We start from the raw sequence: 15,000 nt of genomic DNA, 5'->3' as shown, positions 1-15,000 counted from the left end.
GCTACACACATTTATATACACACATCATATGGTTTACACACACACACACACACACACACACACACACACCACCTTGGAGACAGGTTATATTAGCATGTTAGGTCTGAGTGCCCTCTTTTCACAGATGTGTGTGGATTCCAGATAAATTTGGGGTCAAACACAAGGAAACATCAAGGATTAAGACTTAATATTTTTTAAGATTCACAATAAATCACAAAATACAACAAAGACGAAGGAATGAATTTACAAAACTCCAAATTATTTACAGACTGAGATTTCTGTACAGTAATAAATGTGTTTTTACATCCAGCTTCACATCTCTAAATCCAACGCTGCTCCTTCAGCTGAGTACAGAACCACACTCGAATGATCTGTGTTTTCTCGGAGGAGGGGGGTGGGGGGTGGTCTGCTTATACCTGTTTTGTAGACCACTAGGTCCTCAGTTTAGTTCTCCATCTACCAAGATAAGATTGAGGTTTCCCCTTGAGACAACTTCTCTAACTATGATGTGTAACTGTAAATTTCTCACTCTTATATTTCTGTAAAGCTGCTTTGAGAAAGTACGCATTGTTAATTAGTGCTGTAGAAATAAAACTGAACTGAAATGATTAGTGTGTAGCACCAGAACTGCCTCATCCTTGATGACGATACGGTTGGTGACTATCCTCCTATAGTCCACCACCAAGCCCTTGGTCTGAGATACACCAGAACAGTCTGTGGTTCCTGCACCACTCCACTTGTATTGAAAGACTGAGATGTAATGTGTGAACAGTTCCTACTCACCAGCCAGTCTTACATGCTTCTACACACACTAATAAACTTATCAGACAGGATATGGTGTCTCTATTCGTCCACATCGTCATTTAACCCCTAACAGAAGATGCTATACAGTATTAACTGGACATGAGATACAATAGAACATGATTTAGACAATAGATCCAGCGTCATCAAGGTGTGAAGGTTCTCACTAAAGCAGGTATGTGATGACATCATCCAGTCCCAGTTGTGCTTGGTAGGTAAACTGAATAGGGTGTTGTGGCTTGGGGATGGTGGGATTATGGGGGAAGAACAGCCTCAGGCCATAAGATCATTCTATTAAAAAAACTATTTACTGTTTCCCTCAGATTACTGATGGCCCATGTCCCTGCTGACTCGTCATCTTCAACATCCTTCTGTAGACATCTTTCCTTTCCCTTTATCTCACGCTTAATTCACCTCAGTTCACTTCTGCCTCAAGCTGAAGGCTCTTTTTCTTATTCAGTGTTTAGTCTGTGATGCAATCTGTCATGCTGTTAATGTCATCCTTACGATGAAGTCCTGTGTTGAGTTGGCAGTGTCTTCATGGCTGCATGATGAAGTTATTCCCAGTTTGACTGGATTTCTAATTGGTCTATTTTTATAGTGTCTGTGTGTGTGTTTAACCTGGTAGGTGCCACTGAATCAGATGGAGGTTTATAATACTCAGAGTTTAGCTCCACCTACCATTTCCATCAGCAATTCCTGCCGTGAGAACCTGCCGAACATCAAGAGGGAGTTTTATGGTAATTGTGCGAGTGATTTAACACGCACTCATATACAAAGAAACAGAACTCACCTGATAAGAACAACTTTGTCGATTCTTCATCCACTCTCAGCTGCAGATGCTCGTGCTCTTGCAAAGGAACGACAGAAAAAAGACAACCACAACCTGAGTGAGTTTCACAAAACTTTTATTATATAAAACTGACTTAGTGTAAGAATATAATCTGTTTCCATCATGTTCTTGCAGTCGAGAGAAGACGGCGATTCAATATCAATGACCGCATTAAAGAGCTTGGCACTCTTATCCCCAAATCCAACGACCCGTACGTCCATCACCACACCACTGTTACTGCACTGCCCCATCAGGCCTGCTCCTGACAGCTCTGTGTGTGTGTGTGTGTGTGTGTGTGTGTGTGTTCAGGGACATGCGCTGGAACAAGGGCACTATACTGAAGGCATCAGTGGACTATATCAAGAAGCTGCAGAAGGATCAGCAACACGCCAAAGAGCTGGAGACCCGGCAAAAGAAACTGGAGATTGCTAACCACCATCTTATGGTGCGAGTACAGGTATACAGCTGTGCAGCATCACCTCAGTGCATGTGCAGGACACTCCACATTATGTTGCTTAACTTATCATGTTTTCTGTTCTCTTTGCTAATGCTAACAATAATACAGGAGTTGGAGATGCAGGCTCGAGCTCAGGGTCACGTCCCTTCTCCCCAAGGTGACTGCAACAAGCCCACAGAAGGCCACATCCCAACATCTGACCCTAGAACCTATGTGGTCATGGCCAAGACTACAGATGCCAAACTAGATGCCATGTTGATGGAGGACATGATGTTGCCCTTAACAACAAGCCTTTCACCAAAGAGCAGCGTTACCGTGGAGGAGAACGAGCACACATGCTAACACTTTATGGGCTGTCTCAGTGCTGCGTGATGTTTTATTTATCTGTAGTATTATTTTATATTAAATATATTGTTAGCATTTTAACTTTAATTATCAGTGTGTTTATTAATGTAACTTAGATAAACACTGAGATTAAACACACATCAATAACAAATCCATCTTCCTCAGCACAGAACCTGTCGTACCGCACGTTAACCTTCTACATGTGAGAAAATTCTATTACTGTCGAGTTTATAGTGAACATCCAAACACATCGAATTTAACTGACAGAAAAGTGCACTAAGGGAAAACTGTCAGATAAAATTAGTGCAATAAAGTTTTATATTTACTTATTAATGTAAACTGCCAGTTTTACACAGGCGGGGCAAAAGGAAGTCACTATGTTGGTGTGTTAATACTAAACACTTAGAGACAACAGTACACCACACACACACCACACACACACACACACGAAACATCGATTTACAATTACAAATAATAATAATAATAAAAAATAGTTTTTAGAGGAGTCAGTTGAGGTGGCTCGGGCATCTGTTTCGGATGCCTCCTGGACGCCTCCCTGGGGAGGTGTTCCGGGCATGTCCAACCGGGAGGAGGCCCCGGGGAAGACCTAGGACACGCTGGAGGGACTATGTCTCTCGGTTGGCCTGGGAACGCCTCGGTATTCCCCCGGAAGAGCTGGAGGAAGTGTCTGGGGAGAGGGACGTCTGGACATCCCTGCTTAGACTGCTGCCCCCGTGACCCGGCCCCGGGTAAGCGGTAGAAGAAGAAGAAGAAAAAATAGTCAGGAACATAATGTGTGAGGTCACAGCTAACAAATTATTTAGAATGTTAATGACACCATTAATGTTAATTACATTTAAGGAGTGATGATGAAGGATAAACATTTCTTTTGAAAAATGTATAAACAGTAAATATGCCTCTAGCATTTTGCATCTTAGCGAATAAACAGCCAAGTTACAATTAAATTAATAATTATTATAAACTTGAGAATGATTACAAACGTTTAATTTGTCGTGCACCATAAAGAGGTGGACATGAAATAATAGCACTGACCGGGAATCAGCTTCAAGGACACAGTGTATTTATTTATCTTGGGGAAGTGGGGGGTGAGGGGGTGGTTATAGGTTGGGGGTATCCTTCTCCTGCGGTTTCAGTAGCCCTTGACTGAAGCAGTAGCCCAGGTACTACCCCAGATGGCACTTGCATGGGTTAGCTGTAAGCCTGGCCTCGAGAGGGCTCCCAGAACCTCCCCCGGGTTGTACAAGTGGTCCGCCCACGTGATGGACTGGATCACGACGTTGTCCAGGTAGGCTGCAGTCCATGAGGTGCTGCAATGTGGCCGGTGCTCCATTAAGGCCAAGGGAAGAATCCGGTACTGCCACAAGTCTGATCCACAAGTCCATCAGTGTGCAGGTGGGAGACAGATGTCCTCAGCTGCTTGATCTGTAAGAGCTGACAGATCTGCCCTTAGTTTACACAAGAAGGCCATACCTTGGTCTGTGAGCACGTCCTTCAGGATCCTGACCCGGTTGAGTGTAAGGAGCTCCGTGGCCCCAGGGTGTAGCGTGGTGTAGTCTACAATCATGAGGATGTTCTCGTGTCCAGTTAACAATGTAATCTTCAACTTTCAGAACGAAGGAGAAAGTCTATAGTTTATGAAATAGGCAAAAAATTGCTGTTCTGCTTCAAATACAGAAACTCACACTATATAAATGTTACCACTAACCCCAACATCTATCTTACTATCCATGTTAGCATTTAGCCTCCCATGTCACATCATTTATATACAAACCTCTGCTTTAAAGCTACATATTTAAGCTACAGAATGTGTTGAACGTGTAACTATCGTGTTGTTTACTTTTTTCTTTGGATTTATAGACTACTGAATATATATTTGTACTGTTTCTACTTTACATTTGCACATTTTGTCTTTGCTGCTGTAACAGACATTTCCCCCCTGTGGGATGAATAAAGGTTCATCTCATCTTATAAGCTAAAAGCAAACGTCTCCTAAAAGTGACCCAAAGGGACGGTTGTAGCTGTCAGGAGGTTTAACATGTACTACTGATGGTCATGAGTTTAAATGCACTGCAACCACTGCATAAAGGCCTGAACCCTTAAGTTCTTAGTTGTATAAATGAGAAATAGGTTGCTATGGATACGGGCATCTGACATACTGTAAGTGTAAATATTAGCAGCCATTCAGCAGTAACACCACATGCTAGCATACACATCACATTATTCTGAAAACCACAGTCCCTTTAGTTTAAGTACAGAAACACAAAATGCTGAGCACTTTATATGGCTGACGTGAGGGACCAAGAATGTAAATGCAGTTTATAAAGTTTAATGAACTTTTTATTTTTATCCAGTATGACTTCAGTATTAGCATTAAGCATCTCAGCTACACTGAGTTAAAGAGACAGATACTGTAAGAAACATTCATATCACTGGCTTAAAGACATGAAGCGTGATTCTAACAATGCCACTGTGTTTAATAGGTGTAGCTCGAGTGAGGCAGCACAGAACCATGAAGGTCAGGCGGGTGGTGCAGGGTGGAGTTAGCGCCGCAGTCAATGTAGCGATATGCCTCCAAAGTGTTTTGTGCACTGCGAACCATGCAGGAAGTTTTTACAGACGTCCTGTAAGGGACAAACACAAAGAAACAACAAGCAGTACTCACTAAACTGGTGTGTGTGTGTGTGTGTGTGTGTGTGTGTGTGTGTGAGCTGTTTGGGAAACTGTACAATTAGTACAGGTGAGTATTCTTTTGTGTAATTCATTTGAACTGAGTCACACTGTTTTTTGCAGTGTGTGTATGTGGAGTGTGTGAGAGTAGTGTGTGTGTGTGGAGTGTGTGTGTGTGAGAGTGTGTGTGTGTGTGTGTGAGTAGTGTGTGTGTGTGTGTGTGAGTAGTGTGTGTGGAGTGTGTGAGTAGTGTGTGTGAGTTGTGTGTGTGTGTGAGTAGTGTGTGTGTGTGTAGTGTGTGAGTAGTGTGTGTGTGTGTGTGACTTAGCTTCTCACACTGACTCGTCACTGTAAAGGCTTTATGTTTGTAACATTATGAAGCATGACAGAGACTCACTGTGTGAACACCACAATGTTATGAACTTTAATGCTGGCCATGGTGCAGAAAGCACTGTGAGAACAAAAAAAAAAACAAACGTCAGTCACACACACACACACACACAGGCTAAAACATTAGCATAAACTAAGTGACTCAGTTGCTAAATTTGAACTCAGTAGTAGCAAAAAAGTAAAAATGAACTTACTATACGTAGGACAGCGACCCGCTGATCTCCACATTCACAGTGAAGTTCATCTGCACAATAAACACACACAGGGTCACGTACACAACAGTCTGTAGGTGTGATTCATCTACACAATAAACACACACAGGGTCACGTACACAACAGTCTGTAGGTGTGATTCATCTACACAACAAACACACACAGGGTCACGTACACAACAGTCTGTAGGTGTGATTCATCTACACAACAAACACACACAGGGTCACGTACACAACAGTCTGTAGGTGTGATTCATCTACACAATACACACACACAGGGTCACGTACACAACACAGTCTGTAGGTGTGATTCATCTACACAACAAACACACACAGGGTCACGTACACAACAGTCTGTAGGTGTGATTCATCTACACAATACACACACACAGGGTCACGTACACAACAGTCTGTAGGTGTGATTCATCTACACAATAAACACACACAGGGTCACGTACACAACAGTCTGTAGGTGTGATTCATCTACACAATACACACACACAGGGTCACGTACACAACAGTCTGTAGGTGTGATTCATCTACACAATACACACACACAGGGTCACGTACACAACAGTCTGTAGGTGTGATTCATCTACACAATAAACACACACAGGGTCACGTACACAACACAGTCTGTAGGTGTGATTCATCTACACAATAAACACACACAGGGTCACGTACACAACAGTCTGTAGGTGTGATTCATCTACACAATACACACACACAGGGTCACGTACACAACAGTCTGTAGGTGTGATTCATCTACACAATACACACACACAGGGTCACGTACACAACACAGTCTGTAGGTGTGATTCATCTACACAACAAACACACACAGGGTCACGTACACAACAGTCTGTAGGTGTGATTCATCTACACAATACACACACACAGGGTCACGTACACAACACAGTCTGTAGGTGTGATTCATCTACACAATAAACACACACAGGGTCACGTACACAACAGTCTGTAGGTGTGATTCATCTACACAATACACACACACAGGGTCACGTACACAACAGTCTGTAGGTGTGATTCATCTACACAATAAACACACACAGGGTCACGTACACAACAGTCTGTAGGTGTGATTCATCTACACAATAAACACACACAGGGTCACGTACACAACACAGTCTGTAGGTGTGATTCATCTACACAATAAACACACACAGGGTCACGTACACAACAGTCTGTAGGTGTGATTCATAACACACCTACAGACTGTTGTGTACGTGACCCTGTGTGTGTTTGTTGTGTAGATGAATCAAACTGATTTGTAACCCTTCTCCTGTATCGGTCTGTGACTGACCCCTCCCCTACTCTCATCTCTGACCGACCCCTCCCCTACTCTCATCTCTGACTGACCCCTCCCCTACTCTCATCTCTGACTGACCCCTCCCCTACTCTCATCTCTGACTGACCCCTCCCCTACTCTCATCTCTGACTGACCCCTCCCCTACTCTCATCTCTGACTGACCCCTCCCCTACTCTCATCTCTGTCTGACCCCTCCCCTACTCTCATCTCTGACCGACCCTCCCCTACTCTCATCTCTGACTGACCCCTCCCCTACTCTCATCTCTGACCGACCCCTCCCCTACTCTCATCTCTGGCTGACCCCGCCCCTCCTCTCATCTCTGTCTGACCCCTCCCCTACTCTCATCTCTGACTGACCCCTCCCCTACTCTCATCTCTGACTGACCCCTCCCCTACTCTCATCTCTGTCTGACCCCTCCCCTACTCTCATCTCTGACTGACCCCTCCCCTACTCTCATCTCTGACTGACCCCTCCCCTACTCTCATCTCTGACCGACCCCTCCCCTACTCTCATCTCTGACCGACCCCTCCCCTACTCTCCTCTCTGACCGACCCCTCCCCTACTCTCATCTCTGACCGACCCCTCCCCTACTCTCATCTCTGACTGACCCCTCCCCTACTCTCATCTCTGTCTGACCCCTCCCCTACTCTCATCTCTGACCGACCCCTCCCCTACTCTCATCTCTGACTCCGCCCCCTCCCCTACTCTCATCTCTGACTCCGCCCCCTTACCTGTCTCTGGCTTAGTGGTTGGATTCTGATGATGTTGTCAAGCTGCTGAGTGCCAATGACCGTCTTCATGTAGAGAACCTGACTGCTCACGCTGTCCACCAACACGGTGAAGAAGTTCCAGTTGTTAAACTTCAGGGCATTCTGAGAACACGCCCACAGCCACGCCCACACAAAGAGACAGGTTTTTAAATCCCACATTTGCTTGTTATTTAGTTTAAAACACACAACACTTTCTCTCAATCTGAAACTTTCTCTACAAAAGCGATTGTTAGAGATTTTCATTCATTCTAATCCTCAACTCCGTCTGAATTCCACAGAGAAGATGTTTAATATCGCACGGACAATGAACAGTTTAGTCAGAGAACCTGAGAGCTAGATGTACAAAAGCTTATAATCAGTAGAGCAAACAGAATCTTGTTCTTTCCCCCAACAGCACAACTGATTTCAGTCATTTCCATTTTAATCATCAGTTTATATACCAGATAAGTTTTTCCCCAACAGACACCAGCTTAGGCTCAAATCCCCTATTAAAAAAAGTCAATCCTTAGATTTAAATACCTAAACTCGTCTCCTCTCCGCTGTGTCCAAACCTTTGTCCATGGCACATGTATTTATTCTCCATGTTGTTTTAAGAACATAGACAATAAGGAAACTGTAAAGCCAGCAGATTGCGGCAGACAACTGTCAGGAGTTCAAGTCCCAGAACCACCAAACTGCCACCGCTGAACCCTTCAGAAAAGCTCTTAACCCTCAACAGCTCAGTTGTAAAAATGAAATAAAATGAAAGTCTCTCCAGATGTCTGCTAAATGCAAATGGAAAACGTTCTCCTGTTTAACTCTGACACACAGAAGATCTTGTACCAGGACCACAGACACACAGAAGTTCTTGTACCAGGACCACAGACACACAGAAGATCTTGTACCAGGACCACAGACACACAGAAGATCTTGTACCAGGACCACAGACACACAGAAGTTCTTGTACCAGGACCACAGACACACAGAAGATCTTGTACCAGGACCACAGACACACAGAAGTTCTTGTACCAGGACCACAGACACACAGAAGTTCTTGTACCAGGACCACATACAGTCAGAAGTAAGCTTTCTGATTACAGAGTAACTCTGGATGGTCTTTCTATTACATCATGTGCAGCAGTAAAAGACCTCGGTGTGATTATTGATACCGGTCTCTCATCTGAAGCTCACATAAATAATACCACAATGTTAGCCTTCTTTATCTCAGTAATATGACTAAGGTCAGAGATATGACGTCATGACATGATGCAGAAACACTAGGTCATGTGTTTGTTACCTCTAGGTTGGATTATTGTAATACTTTACTGTCTGGATGTTCAGTAGGAGCAGAAACAAGCTCCAGTTAGTCCAGAACACAGCAGCTAGAGTCCTAACTAGATCCAGGAGATATGAACACATCACCTCTATCTTATCCTCACTGTATTGGCTTACAGTCAAGTTTCACACTGATTATAAAACATTATTATTAACCTATAAAACACTAAAGGTCTCACTTTAGATTTTAGTACCATGTCAGTAACGTGTTACACCATCTCACACAATCTGCTGTGTGTGTGTGTGTGTGTGTGTGTGTGTGTGTGTGTACTCACAGTCATGTTTATGAGCACACGACTGGTGTCGTGGTCGAAATGGATGATGACAGACCGAATCCCTCCGTCCTCCACCAGCACCGGCCGAGGGAACATGAAAAAGGTCACAAGGGAACAAACGAACAAACAAACAATCACAGATAGACCCACATACTGCTTCCTGTACACACAAACACACACAAACACACACACACACACACACACACACACACACACACACACACACAGTGCTGATTTGAATATTACATGATACAGCTAGCAACTGTATTGAACACCGTACTAGATCAATATGATTATAATCAACACTTTGTCTGATGAACAGAACACAACACACACTCCCTCATTCATGTCCTTAATAAAATGAGATAAATAAGGAACCTTAACAGACTTTGTCCTAAATTCACCTGCAATATATTTTTATTTCCACCCAAACATTTTGCCTACCTACGGAGCCTCCTAACATTCTGTATACGGTTTACTGTTTTACTTTCCATCAGCGATTACAGACTGATGGAACTCATGCCAGTGCTTTCTGTATCAGTCCCAAGCTCAGATAAATAAAGAGGGTTGTGTCAGGAAGGGCATCCGGTGTCAAATGTGCCAAATGTAAACGTGTGAGTCCTCAGTGTGAACGCCACACCAGATCGGTCGAGGCCCTGGTTAACAACGACCGCCACCATCACTGTGGACCTACAGGGTGCCGGAGGACACTGGGCTACTGTTGGTGGGGGAAGAAGAGGAGGGAGAAGGGTTCATAGGCAGAGAGAGAAGAGGAAGGGCAGGAGGACAGGACTGAGTATAGGGACACTATGTTTATACAATGACAGGTGAAATAGCTGGTGGACATGATGGAGAGAAGGAAGTTAGATATACTGTGTGTGGGGGGGGGTTACAAACTGTTTTATTATGGTGTGGATAGGAAGAGAAATGGGGTAGGAGTGATGCTGAAGGATGAGTGTGTGAGGAGTGTGTTAGAGCTTAAAGAGCGTCAGACTGGGTCATCAGGTTGTAGTTAGAAATTAAAGGATGCTGGATGTGGTCAGTGGTTATGATCCACAAGCAGATGGAGAGAGTTCCAGATGGAGAGAGTTGTGGTTGGAGCAGACTTCAACAGACATGTTGGTGAGGGGAACAGAGTTGATGAGGAGGTGATGAGGAGGTGATGGGCAGGTTTGGTGTTAAGGAAAGGAACCTAGAAGGACAGATGGTGGTGGACTTTGCTAAGCAGATGGAAATGGCTGTAGTTAACACTTATCTCCTGAAGAGAGCGCTACACAGAGTTACATATAAGAGTGGAGGTAAGAAGGGGAAGCTAAGCTAAAAGGTGTGGGACCTAGAAATGACCAAAGGTAGTAGACATGATAAGGAATCACAGCACAGAGTGAAGAGGGACGTGGCAAAGGCCAAACAGACAGAATACAAGGATGAGGGAAGGAGAGAAGGACGTGTACAGGTTATGGAGACAGAGAGATAGAGATGAGCAACAGATTAGGGTGAGAAAAGATAGAGGTGGAAATGTGCTAACAGGTGAGGAGAGTGTGCAGAGAAGATAGGAGGAGTATTGTGAGGAGCTGATGAAATAAGAGGGAAAGACAAGAGAAAGAGGTGAATATTATAGAGCAGGAAATAGGAAAGTGAGAAAGGATGAAGTGAGGAAGGATCTGAGAAGGACCAAGAGTGGAAGGGCTGGAAAAGTGGAGAAGGACAAAGATGGTCAGAAGAAGCCTCACTGTGGATGTAGAGAAAGCGTATGACATGGAGAGGAGAGGAGCTATGGTACTGTGTGTCAGGAGTGACGGAGAAGTACGTCAGAGGAGTTCAGGATCTGTATGTATGAGAGGATGACAGCAGTGAGAGGTGATGTAGGTCAGACAGAGGAATTCAAGGTGGAGGTGGAGCTACATCACGGATCGGCTTTGAGTCCCTTCTTGGGACTCGAAGTCAGACAGGAATCTCTGTAGACACTGAAGGTTTGTGATCTGTAGTGAGTAGAGAGGAGCAGGTGGAGGAACACATGGAAAGGTGGAGGTCTGCTCTGGAAAGAAGAAGAATGAAAGTCAGTGATAGTGAGACAGAACACATGTGTATGAAGGAGAGAGAGGGAAGAGTGAGGTTAAAGGGGGCTGAGGGTCAAGAAGGGGCAGGAGTGTTTGGGGGTCAAACGTACAGTGTGACGGGGTTAGTGTGTGTGTGTGTGAGTGAGTGACAGAAGGGGGTTAGTGTGTGTGTGTGAGTGAGTGACAGAAGAGGGTTAGTGTGTGTGTGTGTGTGTGAGACAGAAGAGTGTCAGGTGTGTGTGTGTGAGACAGAAGAGTGTCAGGTGTGTGTGTGTGAGACAGAAGAGTGTCAGGTGTGTGTGTGTGAGACAGAAGAGTGTCAGGTGTGTGTGTGTGAGACAGAAGAGTGTCAGGTGTGTGTGTGTGAGACAGAAGAGTGTCAGGTGTGTGTGTGTGAGACAGAAGAGTGTCAGGTGTGTGTGTGTGAGAATCATGGAGATCTCTCATTATCCACACCACATTCCTAATAGAATCTTATAAACGCTGCCACTCTTTTTTAAACAGCTAACCAATCATTATTAGTGTATCAGCATCTCCATGTGAATGTGTGTGCGCGTGTGTGTGTGTGTGTGTGTGTGAGTCTCACGTCCGCTGAGGCTGCAGTCTCTGATCACTGTAAGGAATCAAAGCCACCAGCTCGTTCACCTGATCTGTATCAAAGGGAAAAAATAAGTAACTGATCTGAGAAATGACACATCAGCAGTGTGTGTACTGGTCTCAGGTCAGTGCGTGTGTGTACTGGTCTCAGGTCAGTGCGTGTGTGTACTGGTCTCAGGTCAGTGCGTGTGTGTACTGGTCTCAGGTCAGTGCGTGTGTGTACTGGTCTCAGGTCAGTGCGTGTGTGTACTGGTCTCAGGTCAGTGCGTGTGTGTACTGGTCTCAGGTCAGTGCGTGTGTGTACTGGTCTCAGGTCAGTGCGTGTGTGTACTGGTCTCAGGTCAGTGCGTGTGTGTACTGGTCTCAGGTCAGTGCGTGTGTGTACTGGTCTCAGGTCAGTGCGTGTGTGTACTGGTCTCAGGTCAGTGCGTGTGTGTACTGGTCTCAGGTCAGTGCGTGTGTGTACTGGTCTCAGGTCAGTGCGTGTGTGTACTGGTCTCAGGTCAGTGCGTGTGTGTACTGGTCTCAGGTCAGTGCGTGTGTGTACTGGTCTCAGGTCAGTGCGTGTGTGTACTGGTCTCAGGTCAGTGCGTGTGTGTACTGGTCTCAGGTCAGTGCGTGTGTGTACTGGTCTCAGGTCAGTGCGTGTGTGTACTGGTCTCAGGTCAGTGCGTGTGTGTACTGGTCTCAGGTCAGTGCGTGTGTGTACTGGTCTCAGGTCAGTGCGTGTGTGTACTGGTCTCAGGTCAGTGCGTGTGTGTACTGGTCTCAGGTCAGTGCGTGTGTGTACTGGTCTCAGGTCAGTGCGTGTGTGTACTGGTCTCAGGTCAGTGCGTGTGTGTACTGGTCTCAGGTCAGTGCGTGTGTGTACTGGTCTCAGGTCAGTGCGTGTGTGTACTGGTCTCAGGTCAGTGCGTGTGTGTACTGGTCTCAGGTCAGTGCGTGTGTGTACTGGTCTCAGGTCAGTGCGTGTGTGTACTGGTCTCAGGTCAGTGCGTGTGTGTACTGGTCTCAGGTCAGTGCGTGTGTGTACTGGTCTCAGGTCAGTGCGTGTGTGTACTGGTCTCAGGTCAGTGCGTGTGTGTACTGGTCTCAGGTCAGTGCGTGTGTGTACTGGTCTCAGGTCAGTGCGTGTGTGTACTGGTCTCAGGTCAGTGCGTGTGTGTACTGGTCTCAGGTCAGTGCGTGTGTGTACTGGTCTCAGGTCAGTGCGTGTGTGTACTGGTCTCAGGTCAGTGCGTGTGTGTACTGGTCTCAGGTCAGTGCGTGTGTGTACTGGTCTCAGGTCAGTGCGTGTGTGTACTGGTCTCAGGTCAGTGCGTGTGTGTACTGGTCTCAGGTCAGTGCGTGTGTGTACTGGTCTCAGGTCAGTGCGTGTGTGTACTGGTCTCAGGTCAGTGCGTGTGTGTACTGGTCTCAGGTCAGTGCGTGTGTGTACTGGTCTCAGGTCAGTGCGTGTGTGTACTGGTCTCAGGTCAGTGCGTGTGTGTACTGGTCTCAGGTCAGTGCGTGTGTGTACTGGTCTCAGGTCAGTGCGTGTGTGTACTGGTCTCAGGTCAGTGCGTGTGTGTACTGGTCTCAGGTCAGTGCGTGTGTGTACTGGTCTCAGGTCAGTGCGTGTGTGTACTGGTCTCAGGTCAGTGCGTGTGTGTACTGGTCTCAGGTCAGTGCGTGTGTGTACTGGTCTCAGGTCAGTGCGTGTGTGTACTGGTCTCAGGTCAGTGCGTGTGTGTACTGGTCTCAGGTCAGTGCGTGTGTGTACTGGTCTCAGGTCAGTGCGTGTGTGTACTGGTCTCAGGTCAGTGCGTGTGTGTACTGGTCTCAGGTCAGTGCGTGTGTGTACTGGTCTCAGGTCAGTGCGTGTGTGTACTGGTCTCAGGTCAGTGCGTGTGTGTACTGGTCTCAGGTCAGTGCGTGTGTGTACTGGTCTCAGGTCAGTGCGTGTGTGCTGGTCTCAGGTCAGTGCGTGTGTGCTGGTCTCAGGTCAGTGCGTGTGTGCTGGTCTCAGGTCAGTGCGTGTGTGCTGGTCTCAGGTCAGTGCGTGTGTACTGGTCTCAGGTCAGTGCGTGTGTGCTGGTCTCAGGTCAGTGTGTGTGTGCTGGTCTCAGGTCAGTGTGTGTGTGTGCTGGTCTCAGGTCAGTGTGTGTGTGTGCTGGTCTCAGGTCAGTGTGTGTGTGTGCTGGTCTCAGGTCAGTGTGTGTGTGTGCTGGTCTCAGGTCAGTGTGTGTGTGTGTGCTGGTCTCAGGTCAGTGTGTGTGTGTGCTGGTCTCAGGTCAGTGCGTGTGTGCTGGTCTCAGGTCAGTGCGTGTGTGCCGGTCTCAGGTCAGTGTGTGTGTGTGCTGGTCTCAGGTCAGTGTGTGTGTGTACTGGTCTCAGGTCAGTGTGTGTGTGTACTGGTCTCAGGTCAGTGTGTGTGTGTACTGGTCTCAGGTCAGTGTGTGTGTGTGCTGGTCTCAGGTCAGTGTGTGTGTGCTGGTCTCAGATCAGTGTGTGTGTGCTGGTCTCAGGTCAGTGTGTGTGTGCTGGTCTCAGGTCAGTGTGTGTGTACTGGTCTCAGGTCAGTGTGTGTGTACTGGTCTCAGGTCAGTGTGTGTACTGGTCTCAGGTCAGTGTGTGTGTACTGGTCTCAGGTCAGTGTGTGTGCTGGTCTCAGGTCAGTGCGTGTGCTGGTCTCAGGTCAGTGCGTGTGTGCTGGTCTCAGGTCAGTGCGTGTGTGTACTGGTCTCAGGTCAGTGTGTGTGTGCTGGTCTCAGGTCAGTGTGTGTGTACTGGTCTCAGGTCAGTGTGTGTGTACTGGTCTCAGGTCAGTGTGTGTGTACTGGTCTCAGGTCAGTGTGTGTACTGGTCTCAGGTCAGTGTGTGTGTACTGGTCTCAGGTCAGTGTGTGTGTGCTGGTCTCAGGTCAGTGTGTGTGCTGGTCTCAGGTCAGTGCGTG

General features: G+C 46.5%; 2 protein-coding genes and 1 long non-coding RNA gene across 12 annotated transcripts in view; 1 reads left to right on the top strand and 2 right to left on the bottom strand.

The window, feature by feature from the left end:
* Positions 1-2,522, top strand: part of LOC125140689 (microphthalmia-associated transcription factor-like) — a 10,041-nt gene extending 7,519 nt beyond the window's left edge. For 4 of the 8 annotated variants that reach the window (XM_047809852.1, XM_047809847.1, XM_047809845.1 and 1 more), the window contains 4 exons: positions 1,430-1,691; positions 1,769-1,844; positions 1,943-2,090; positions 2,199-2,522. In XM_047809852.1, the coding sequence (XP_047665808.1) occupies positions 1,430-1,691; positions 1,769-1,844; positions 1,943-2,090; positions 2,199-2,432 (720 nt within the window). In that variant the 3' untranslated portion in view covers positions 2,433-2,522. The remainder of the gene's footprint in view (positions 1-1,429; positions 1,692-1,768; positions 1,845-1,942; positions 2,091-2,198) is intronic. The other 4 variants (XM_047809848.1, XM_047809849.1, XM_047809850.1 and 1 more) reach the window with 4 other exon arrangements.
* The window catches only part of LOC125140692, a 26,186-nt gene that overhangs the window by 7,606 nt on the left and 3,580 nt on the right, over positions 1-15,000 (bottom strand). The gene's annotated exons all lie outside the window — the stretch shown is intronic.
* LOC113656934 (transmembrane protein 106C-like) overlaps positions 4,776-15,000 on the bottom strand; it is an 11,485-nt gene continuing 1,260 nt past the window's right edge. For 2 of the 3 annotated variants that reach the window (XM_047809853.1, XM_047809854.1), the window contains exons 3-8: positions 12,055-12,118; positions 9,412-9,571; positions 7,784-7,924; positions 5,708-5,757; positions 5,521-5,574; positions 4,776-5,077 (exon numbers count right to left, since the gene is read on the bottom strand). In XM_047809853.1, the coding sequence (XP_047665809.1) occupies positions 4,930-5,077; positions 5,521-5,574; positions 5,708-5,757; positions 7,784-7,924; positions 9,412-9,571; positions 12,055-12,118 (617 nt within the window). In that variant the 3' untranslated portion in view covers positions 4,776-4,929. The remainder of the gene's footprint in view (positions 5,078-5,520; positions 5,575-5,707; positions 5,758-7,783; positions 7,925-9,411; positions 9,572-12,054; positions 12,119-15,000) is intronic. The other variant, XM_047809855.1, reaches the window with a different exon arrangement.

The sequence above is a fragment of the Tachysurus fulvidraco genome, unplaced genomic scaffold (genome assembly GCF_022655615.1).
Source record: "Tachysurus fulvidraco isolate hzauxx_2018 unplaced genomic scaffold, HZAU_PFXX_2.0 HiC_scaffold_42_np12, whole genome shotgun sequence".
Lineage (NCBI taxonomy): Eukaryota > Metazoa > Chordata > Actinopteri > Siluriformes > Bagridae > Tachysurus > Tachysurus fulvidraco.
Note: the sequence above shows the minus strand (reverse complement) of the source record. Positions and strands in the feature narration are given on the sequence as shown.